Source organism: Galeopterus variegatus, unplaced genomic scaffold (genome assembly GCF_000696425.1).
Source record: "Galeopterus variegatus unplaced genomic scaffold, G_variegatus-3.0.2 Scaffold19783, whole genome shotgun sequence".
Taxonomy (NCBI): domain Eukaryota; kingdom Metazoa; phylum Chordata; class Mammalia; order Dermoptera; family Cynocephalidae; genus Galeopterus; species Galeopterus variegatus.
The window spans coordinates 2,439-14,213 of NW_007745894.1; the positions used below are offsets into that span (position 1 = coordinate 2,439).

Genomic DNA, 11,775 nt, shown 5'->3' on the forward strand with positions numbered 1-11,775 from the left:
GAAAAAAATAAAACTTCCACTGAAAGGGTAAAACCAGTGCCCCAAATGGACTTCTACCATGAACATGTTCACAAAAAGATTTCTGGTTAATTCATTCATGAACTTTTCCTTCTTATTCTCAGCACCAGCCAGTAAGCACAAGTCTTTTGGTATCAGGCATGGATGATTTGTATTAAACAATATGGTGCCCATAGTTGATCTTGGTAAGGTTGCAGTAATGTTGAGCTAACATCCCCCCAAAGCTCATCTTTCCCGAACATTTTAGCTGGCCTGTTAAAGCAATACATTGATTTGTGTGAGTTTCATCTTCTTGCACTTCCTCTGAGCAAAGTACTGTTGATCAGCACAATTACCAAAAGGTGAACATCCAATGAAAGAAATTTAGAACCCTTAAAAACCACAAAGGGATAATCAACAAGAAAAAGTGTAGATGAAGCAGAGTTTCACATCTCTCTAACTATTCACCCTCTTGCCGTTCTTTTTTCTCTTTATTTGTTCAATTTTTTTTGGAAGAATAATTCTGAAAATTAAACCAATGTGTTGTTTTTCCATATGTGTAATCCTGGTTCTAAACCCAGTTCATAGGTTTCGGGAGGTGTGTGTGGGGGGGGGGGATCAAACAAAGACTAATAAACATCTACCTTAACTCTTGGATTCTAAGGCTTCTTTTTCAATGTAGGGGAGCAGTATAGTAAGGGCATGCTTTATTGAATCATGTAAATTTATACTCAACATAGTATCGCTTAAATAAACAAGTATGTAGGCCAATAACGGCAACTTGTTTAAAATAGCATTCTCTACTGTGTTGTTATATCATGATATACTGTCACCTGACATGGTTGAGTTTAGAAGACTATTTTGGCATACACTCCCATTCCTCTTTCAAAATTCTAAAAGCTATTTAAATGGTAATTTACACTAGATATTCCTATTATTGCCCTTGGTAATTAGTTATGTGAGCAGCTCCGAGGAATGAAGTTCTGACTAATCTATTTTAGAATCTTGCTTTGCAGAAGCTTTGTCAAGATTCATCCCCACATCTTTTAGCTGCTAACTCAATAAACTCATTTAATTTTCTTTAACGCTTGAAATAAACTTCTAAGTATATTTCTAGAGGAAAACCGTATTTCTCTACTTTTCCAAATGGAATGTCCTTATATCCTCTTTCCCTGGTTCTACTGTACCACAATTTAAATAGGTAGGTAAAAGGGTGCTACACAAGATTACTTCTCACTTTTTCATAGTGATGGGGCAGGCAGTAGGATGGAATGTTTCCCAGCCTGTATCAGCCACTACCAAATGTTCCGACAACCTGCCAGGGTGGGACCTGCGGTTGTCCAGGTATAGCACCTGAGTTACAAAGACGGCCATTGGCAAGGGGAAGTCCTCTTCAGCAAAAAAAATGAAGTTGCAGAGCAAGTGTAAGTGCAGAACTAGCAGAACAAGACTTAACACGAGATGGTTCTGGATGATACGTGGGCATGGCATTAGCTGTCTTTCAATTCAAGGGATTATGACAAGGAGTCGTCTCGACTTGGTACTGGCATGTCTTTCACACCTCTCTAACACCCACAAATCTTTGCCTTTTTCAGAATAGGCATCAGACTCAATATACTGTCCAGGTACAATGTTATTACATTTTCATTTTGCACTTGATGGTAACTTTCTATTTATAGCAAGTGATATCCTTTTACCACTGAAAGTTTCTTTAAAATTAACACTTGACAAATAATTTTTAAAAGTAACTGAAGGAAGACGGTCACTTTTTAATGTTGTTTCATCATTTTAAAAGATGCCAAAGAGTTGTTTTTAAATGCATGAATACATGGTTTCTAACTGTGTACTGTCCGATAGGGTAGTTGCACATGTTACCACTGAGCCAGTAAACTGTGGCTAGCCTGAATTGATATATTCTGTCATGGAAAATACACACAAGAGCTTGGAAACTTAGGTCAAAAACAGGAATGTAAAATATCTCACTAATAATTTTTTATTATTGATAAAAATTTTAATTTTATTATTGGTAAAATATTATGATAAAAATTGTATATATGGGTTAAATATTTGTTAAAATTAATTTTCAATTGCTTTTTTTTTTTTTACTTTTTTGAAGGTGGCTACTTAAAATTTTAAAAGACACAATGCTGGACAGCAATGGTTTAACCAAATGACTGCACTCCACCAGGGGGCAGCACAAGAGCATGAAACATTTAATAGCTGCTTTTTGGGGGATGTCAAGTTTTAAAGTCTTAAATTACAGGGTGTTGAAATATTCTAGACGGGAAATTGATTTTTAATATGAAGCAAAAGGTGGGGGTTTTTTTTAAGCACTTTATTGCTAAAAATAGAGTAACTGAGTACCACAAATTCCAAACCCTCCAAAACTGCAGGCAACCATTCTCTGACCCTTTTCTCTTACTCCCAAAAGAAAAGTAACTGCCAAGAATCTACTAAAATACCCTCCCTTATTTAAATGTCTGTCTAAAATGGAGGTTGTGATGTAGGGGAGACTAAACAGGTGCCAGCATATGCTTGCTTAGCACGTAAGTGACCAATAGCATGTGCCTGCATTATTCAGGCGTCCTGGTTAGTGTTTCACACTCAGAATAAGACAGTGTCTTCAGCCATCTTCGGTATGCTTGGGGTTGATTCCCTGTGGGGTCACAAACTCACGGCTAAAGTGCTGTCTCCAACATTAGTGGTGATGAGCCCTTCGATGGTGCCGTACTCCACATCTCTGGGATTGAGGCGTTCTTGATTGCGCCTTTTAAATTTTCGGAGAGCAACTCCCAGTAGACAAGCTAGAAGGCATACTGCGAACACTACAGAGAGAATAATGAGTCCGACCTCCAAGTGGAAATTCTGTGTTCCAGGGAAGGATTTCCCTGGAGATGGGGGAGAAAAGGGTAATTGGCTGTAAGGATCACTGTTTATTTACTATTTAGCATAACCAATATCCTAACAAGTAGCTCCTGATGCTGACCACACAGTCTCACAAAGTGTTAAAACTAAAATACTTCCTAATACCTGGCCAATGGCCCAGGCATTTTAAACATCATTTAATTAAACACAGATGTAGTTTGAAAAAATTCCACTGAGAATCAACTGTATTTATGCATGTATGTGAGAGTGCTTTTACAATGTACAGTACTGTACAAATCTCTGATACTACTCTTATTAACTTGGATTTGATGTAAGAATTTTCATCATCAAGCCCTTACAGACATACACTATGCTGTAATATCCCTACGAGAAGGTGCTGAGTTAAAACCCAATTACCCAGTTGGTGTTCTCTCTCTTAAATGTATCTTGGGTGTCTGTTGCTGAATTCTCACTGATCTTTTCACAACATGATTTCTGCCTAGGAACCTATTCATTCATCTGTTCATTTACTCACTTATTCAAACATTGATTCACTGATTTACTCCCTCATTAAGACATCATAATATTATCCATTCAAACATGGGTGCATTCACTCAAACACTCCACACATTACTAGAGCAAATACTCACAAAAGCTTTCTACTTACCTAGTGAGCTAAATCAAAATTTCTTAGGTGGACAGTCAGGGTCCATAATTACAGGGTCCCAAAACAATAATCACCTCTGAATTTCAGACCCCTTCACAACATTATATCACCAGTCTCTGCTCTTCCCTGCATATTCCTTGCTGGTTTCCATGTTCCTGGCTCCTTTAGCAATCCTAATTTCCAATCTAACTCAAGCCTAACTTCCCTTATATATTTCTTTAACTTTCCTAGCCTACATAATCAACAACTTGGCACACACGATAGATACTCCATGGTACACATCATTTGTACATAAAGTGCAAAACTAATGAAATACAACTTTAAATTATAAATATTGTGGCCTCCTTATTTAGATTAAAAATTTCTTAAAGAAAATATATATGCCATTAAAAGTTAGGATCTAGCAAATTCTCGGCAGATTAGGAACTTCATACTGTTGATATCATAATTTTTGTGTGAAGGCAGTCATTTCTTCATATCCATTTACCCAATCAATAAAAATTTAACTCACAAAGTGTTAAAAGTTTATTCCATCAAGTACTCTTTTAGTTTTAACCATTTAAATACTTGATCTCTCATTTTTAAAACCTTCTTTTATTATCCAACCCTATTTGCTTACCAGAATTTAAACCTTTGTACATGCCTTAAAGTCACCACCATAACTTCAAAATTGCTCTAATATTATCTCTTGTCAGCCTTTTTCATTTTTCTGCCTCCTCCCTTGCTGGCTGATATTTCTGGCAGTGAATGCTCCTAGCAGCCTCTCCTGATCCACTCTTTCGGTTTGTTTCTTCTTTTGTGAGTGTAAAATTAAAGAATTATACCTATTGGAAACATACTATACATTAAGAGAATAAATTTGGCTTGGAGTGAGTCTATATTAATATTTGCAGAGACTTTGATAGCAACTTAGGGCTAATTTTAAGAGGAAACAGTTTCAGAGGAGGACTGATGTTCATAGGATTTGGAATCTGTATTGAATACAGCAGGGAGAAAACTCCACATAAGCTATTTGGGTTTATGCGAAATCTCATCTGGCTTCAAGTTTCAGGGATGGGTTCAGATAGGGAAGAAGAGGGTATGAAGCCTTTCTCTGGCTCCTTCCTCATAAAAAAGGAAAGGCATTCCATTCAGACACCAGTCTTGTGTTCCATTTTCCTCCCACACACTGGACATATGGATGAGTATTTCCTAAGCAGAAATTATGAATGACATCATGGCTCCTTAACAGAAAAGGATGTGGGGAACCGTTCACCTGTTGTGGAGGCCAAGAAAGAACTGGTCAGCCAAGCCATCCCCCACGTGGATGTCACCACACACATTTCCCACTATGTCTGTCCTGCTTTTAGAGGCCAAAAGGGCATGCCTTTCTTTTCCTCAGCAAAAGCTACCTTCGTGGTCAACCAACGCCTCTGGTTCAAAGAGTAGGAGGAAAGCCTCATGGCTACTTCAATCTTTAACCCACACAGACTTGGGATAACACTAACAAAACCCCTTGATCTAGAAGTAGAAGAGTCCACAGGAACCTTTAGTGGGCAGCTGGGCCGTGATGTTCCTGTTACACCAGTCTCCTTGGCAGCACTCCACGGCTTGGCCAGGTGATGGTGGGGTCTTACAGGTCATCTTCCCCTGCTCATAGACCTGGAAGCAGCCTTTCTGGTAGACGTGGAAGCCATCGTTGATGCTCAGGGAAGAAAAGCACTGCTGGCCTTCACAGTGGTCCTCATTCCCACAAGAGAGGCCTTCACACACACACATGTAAAGTTTGGGGTTGGCCTTGGGATTCTCATCTGCAAAGGACAGAGGGCAAGGAAAAAAAAATCACTGCATGGGTTTTGCCTTCATTGGGGTAATAATAAAGTTTCTCCAGAACCATTTCAAACACATTCACCAAACAGAAACTCAAGCTACACGTCACCATTAGTTGGCCATGACGTACACATTCTGTGACCTTGTCACTGGATCAACCGCCAAATAGTAACCACTTTCAACATGTGAATGCATTTATACAAGCAGTGCGCCCTTTTAGATCATACTAGGCCAAAGACTGGTTATCATCTGTCCACAGACTACTAAAAATGAACTTCACCCCCTGTGGTTTTCATGTCGCCTTTGCCTTAATGAGCTCTCATATTCTAATTTCTGCATCAAAATAAAATGTTTTACTGAAATATAATGTGCATCACCTTAATTTTAAGCCAAAAAAATGACTCCTAATTATATGGCAGCTGTTAATACCAGTTCCTACTAGCTCTGTACAAATCTCCATCATCTAGTAAAACAAGGAACTCTGATGTTCCTGCAGTTAACTGATTGCTTCAGAAACATACGAATATAAGTTACAAATCCATATTATCAATATTTCCAGCTAGATGCTAAACTAACTTTTCAATATTAGTAACACTGAAGTTTTTACATTGATTATAATGGGAATTAATAGCTGCTTAAGAATTTTCAACTGGCAGAAAAAATTTGGTGCCAAATATCGAGGCTGAGGGCATGAGGAGACAAAGTGAACAGAACAGTGTTTGAACAGCAAGGTAACAGGTAGGAAGAGGAACAGCCTACACCTGGTGAGTCCAAGGTGCAACGGAAAGACAGACAGAAACATATCATCAAAGAACCATTCCTAATCAGACCTCCTAATTGTCTCTTTCTGAAAACACTTATTTACAGTTTCATTTTCACATCACTCTTTCCCCCCCCTCCCTTGTTGGAATGATCAGTTCAGACTTGCAGGTCCTAACAGTTTCCACTGGTGGGGAAGAAAACTGAAGATAGAATGTAAACAGCTAAGACCTAGAAGCCACCGATTAGTTAGCTGAGGCCACTTTCACCCGGGCCCTGTACATATAAGGAAATTCCGCTTTCAGAGCTCCTTCCAAAGGTCTACGACACAGAGAGGCTGCCTTCTAATCCTCAAACCCTCAGTAGTGGGTCTGTGAAATAACTGCTGCTTTCTTAAAATAACAGGTCAGGTGGCTGTGCTTTCAAGAGAAGACCTTAAGGTAAGGTCTTTGAATGTCAAGTTCATTTACACAGATTAGTGTAGGTGTGGGTACAGATGTGGGTTATCTCAAAAAGAAAAAAGCGTTCTTAATCTTTCTTCTTTCCTTTTCAAAGAAGTGGAAAAATAGTTCACTGCCCACTGTAATGTGGGTGCCTCGTCCCACAGAGTAAGTGCACGCAGACACACAGACATAAGCATTCTATTTATAATTGACTTGCTCGTTCTTTTGAAAACCACAAGGGGCTCATCCAAGAGCAAAGACATGCCTGAAAGCAGAAAATCCAAAACAGCCGCTGACAGTGCTATGTATGTCACCAGTCTCACCCCTGAGAATCAAGAGCCCTCAGACATCTTTAATGAGCAAAAATTTTAATGAGCAAAGAGATAGTCTTTATTTTCCCTGCCTGGAGAAATCCAAGAGAAATTCCAGCAGCAATCTATTTCTATGAGGATGAGAAACATATATATCTGTTGACATAATCCAGCAAAAAGTTTACACTCGCCAAAGCAGAGCTGAAAGATAATATTTCTAGGGAGTCTAGACATGCTTGCCACTCTTGAGTGGCCCAAAGCTGGGTGAGTGTTGCCAACTATGCTGCCCAACAGGTGATGATTCTTTGGAGGGAAGCAAATGGGTGGGGTGGGAAGGAGAGTTAACGGTGTCATGTTGATTTGTTTATGATCTACAGTAGGGAATTTAAAAGATTATATTGTAAAAACTGTGAAATGATGCAATTTATGTAAATTTGAAACACAAACATATATTTTAAAACCCTAAATATTTTTAAAAGATCATAAATATGCAAAGACATATATCTAACACATCAAAGAGTATGTGCCTATTGATGCTGGGTTGAGGATGAGGGAGGGACAAGAAGTAAAATGAAAATAAAAGAGGACAGTAGCTGTTCGTGGACTAATAGTGCATTCAGGAATATGATTTACTCAACTCGCAGTCCACTAGGAACAGCAATAGCCAACAAGTAACTACAGACTACAGAGGGCTCACTCATCACGGATCCTATAGAAATGGACAGTCCAGGGTACCAAAGGGTTAATGACACTTTGTGGTTCTAATAAAAAAAATGTCAACAGGTAATAATACTCAACTCTGTACCCCAGATAAGTACAATCAACTATATTTCAATAATTAAATTTAAAAAATTAAAAATCTTAAATTAAAAAAAATAATAATTTCTCTAATGTGCTCTTAGAGTGAACTGTTTCTAAAGTTCCAGCCCAAATTAAACTCTAAGCCCACAGATGCAAGAAGGGCACTGCCTTTCCCACGTCTCTAATTTTTGACAGGATGTGCAGACATTCTGACAGATGTTTGGACTGTAACCTAGAGAATTTTGCCAGAAGTGAACAGTCTTAAGTAAACACTGTCTTTAGTAAAATTCAATTCACTATACCCAATTCTTCAGTGTATGTGGGCATAAAGCAGTACTGATCTTAATCAGATCCTAATCTTGCAGGACCATAAACTAAGTCAAAAGGATTCACTCATTAATTAAACACTCTCCTTGAATCTTTTACTACTTCCTATAGTTGCATATAGATGACCAGGGGTTGACTACCTTTAAGTTGGTGATTCTTTCCAATAAGACGTCAAAAATCAATGTTTTCATGTCCTACACTCCACAATCAGGAAAAAGAAAAATAGCAAAGAAAGACAGTTGTTACTGATATGGAATAATCAACTCAGTCTCTGATGTGCAGAACGCACAAGCTGAGTCCAGCAGTTACCTAATGGGAAAGTACAAAATCTTCACCAACTTCTCTTTCCTATTTTGCTCCTCACCCAATATTTAATCTTCTTAATTGGTATATTCCCATACAAGTAATTAGCAGAGTCTCTCACATATTTTTTCGTATTCACCCAAATTTAAATGAAGACCCTAAATTCATAAGAATAAAATAATTGTGTGCGGCACACACGTTAAATTCCACCACCTTCGCTATTTCATCTGACAGAGTGAATTCAAAGAGATGCCAAAAGATTTTCTGAACTAGGATTACTAATTCAACAAGAAGGTTAAAAGCAAAGTAGTAACATTCTGAGATCTTAGTATTCACAATTCTAAGGAATATAGCTGGCCTCAATATAACTCACTTTTTTAAACTTGTCAAATTTAGGAATAACCATAACATGTGTAGGCTTGTGATACTTTGAGGTGGGCCTGAAGTTCAATAAGGATCATAAAACCCCTTTAAAGGCCACAGGTAAGGGTGTGTGGACCCCTAATTTCTCAGACTGTGATATAAATACAGCACACGTCAAGGACCAGCAAGGAATGGGTAATCACGTTCTGTGACCGATCTTCACAGTACAGACAGGAAGTCCTATATCTGATGTGAAATATGTTACATTTGCCTGTGCAAATAACCAGGAAGTGCCCTGGCAGAAAGCAGTGCATCTACTCTACCTAATTGATATTCATTTAAATAATTCAGTAATTTAAATGTCAAGTCCAAGGTATTCCCTCTCTCCAGAGCTCACCCACATTGTTTGTTCTAGAAGGCACCTCCCGGCATTACCCAATGTTACGGCTGGCACCATAAGCCCTTTCTATTGTCAGAAGCAGGGCCATGTGAAAGGGCTCACAGTCTGGGGTGGCTGGGAGAAGCAGGGACTTCTGACCCCAAGAGGGGGCCGAAGCCACCAGGGAGGACGGGGCTGGTTCCGGTTAGAAATCCCAGGAGTTCACCATGGCCAAACCTTTAAAAAGATTTTTCTTGTTCTGGGCAATACTCAGCTCACCATCTGGACACACCTACTCTAAGTCTAATCCCAGACTGGCAGCGAAAGAGGCAGAGCAAAGAGCATCGCAGAGTTTTTAAGACTGTCCACAGTATGGAATAATCTTGTACTTCACAGCAAAAGGGCTTTTATGTTTAAGTGGGCCTTTAGCAATCTAGGCACAACACGATGGATTTATCTATCCCCATCTGCCCAGTCATGCACCCTACAATGCTTTAAGGCATGTAAACTGATTATCATTCTTTTTTTTTTTTTTTTTGTCTTTTTCTATGTCCGGCAACGGATCGCAACCCTCAGTGTCGCCACCGGACCGGACCGGGACCGGCAACGGGATCGCAGCCCTCGGTGTTGCTCCCGCGCCTTGCTCAGCCAGTGAGCGGGAACCGGTCTGTATGTGGGATCCGAACCCTCGGCGGGAGCGCCGCCGCACTTCCCAAGCGGCGCACTATAGCAGTGCGCCACCGGGCCAGCCCAAACTGATTATCATTCTAACTCACATTTCCCACCAAGGTCTTTGACAAAAAAAGAAATGAGAAAGTGTTACAACTAGCTTGTAGCAGTGATCCATCCTAGAGGTCAGCAAAAGGAACTGGCTGGATTTTTTATAAAGGCTCACCTCAAAGGAGCACAAATCATAATGTGCTAATTAGACCATAATTATAAAAGTCCGATAGCTCAGAATTTGCATAGGCTAAAAAAGGAACTCCAAACACCCGGGACTCTGTCCAACAGTCTAAACAATTTGTTCATTTGCAATGTAGCTTATATTAGGTTTATAGATTATGGGAGTCCTTCCATCGTCACCTAATCCGGGAGCACAATTTGGCACCGCTCCAGAATCTGAAAGCATTTGAGATCTCTAGCATTAAACAAAGGCTTAAGGAAGGATTTTTCAATGCCAGGTATCATTGCCAGCAAGCCTGCTCCTAAGACAGAAACACAAAGGTCTGTCCAGAATGCCTAGTGAACGGTATTTGATCCCCTGGCAAGAAGGCAGGCTATATGCTCAGGGATAAAAGACACCAAGTGCCTAAAAGTGCTCTCCTTATAAAACACTCATTCAGAAAACCTAGGGCTGGCCGGTTAGCTCAACTGGTTAGAGTGCAGCCTTACAACACCAAGGTCACAGGTTCAGATCCCTGTACCAGCCAGCTGCCCTCCTGGAAAAAAGAAAAGAAAAAGAAAACCCAAAACATAAGTTTTTTATCCAGTCAGAAAGATTGATACCTAGGTAAAGTTATAAAGCCAAGAAGAAAATGTATTCCAGGAGTTGACAGCATAGAGGCATTCAAATGAGACTGCATATAAATTAGAATAACAAAAATTTCCAAGATTTTGATGCCTCCACGACAAGTATGTTCTTTCTCCAGCATTCACTAACCCAGCAAGTGGCATCTTCCTTCATTCAGTGGCACAAGCCTGACTCTCTCTGGCTTCTACTACCTTCAAGATGGGGACCACTGCTGGCCAGTTGGCTGAATTGGTCAGAGCACAGCCTTATAACACCAAGGTTAAGGGGTTCAGATCCCTGTACCTGCCAGTTGCCAAAAGAAAAAAAAAAAAATCTCAAGATAGAGACCACAGTCATTAACCTGGCCTACAAGTCCTACTGGATCTGATTCCTGCCTCTGCTCTTCAACCTTCTCCTCAGTTCCCAGAAGACCTCTTCCTGCTTTAGGATCTCAGGTCCTTTAGGTGTGGGATTCCCTCCACACTGGATCTCTCTCCCTGCCAACACCCTAGTTGGTGTCTATCTACCATGCAGATTTTACCCAACATGTTATTTCCTCAGAGAAGCCTTTCTTCACACGCCCAAATTTAAGGCAGGAACCCCCTTCAGATATTCCCATACTTGGGTTTGCATGACTGTTGAATGCCCAACCCTTTCCCTTAAACTAAGCACACAGAAAGGATTTAGAGGTGGGAAGAGACCCGAATTGGTTTTCAGAGCAGACTGAGCCCATAAAGCATTTAAATGTCAGCACAGATCTTAAGGCGAGGCTTAGTCACCCAGCCGGCGTGTCTGTGCAAACCATTTCTTCCTAGAGGAGCTCGCCCCATCACATCTGTTCACCTACTTGGGCCCACATACATGGAAAATTAGTACTTTGAGAGTATGGTAGGTTTTTTGTTTGCTTGTTTGTTAGAAGAAAAAGGTAAAACACAAGGGTTCCTAAAACAAGGAGCTATTTAATACATTAATAGAATGGCTGGGCTTCTGTGGGGGATCCTTCAGATGGCCGATTTGAAGTCTTTGAGCTACTATGATTCTCCAGTGATGAGGATCATCAAAACACAAAAAGCGCCTTCAACTCCAGTCAGTTTAGAGGGGTCAGTGCAGGACTTGGCTGCTTAGCAAAGAAAGAGCTGCCCCTGGTCTTCGCTGCCATTTTTTTTTTTTTCTCCCTATCAGTGAAATAATGGTGCTTTCAGCAGGGAGTGGGGAGAGTGAATTACATCATTTTCCCCTCT

At 40.1% G+C, this 11,775-nt stretch overlaps 1 protein-coding gene across 1 annotated transcript in view; it reads right to left on the bottom strand.

The window, feature by feature from the left end:
- The window catches only part of LOC103583116 (activin receptor type-1-like), a gene marked incomplete at both ends in the record, with an annotated part of 6,850 nt that extends 1,531 nt beyond the window's left edge, over positions 1-5,319 (bottom strand). The window contains 2 exons of the mRNA XM_008564527.1: positions 2,674-2,885; positions 5,056-5,319. Of these exons, the coding sequence (XP_008562749.1) occupies positions 2,674-2,885; positions 5,056-5,319 (476 nt within the window). The remainder of the gene's footprint in view (positions 1-2,673; positions 2,886-5,055) is intronic.
- Positions 5,320-11,775: the final 6,456 nt, after the last annotated feature.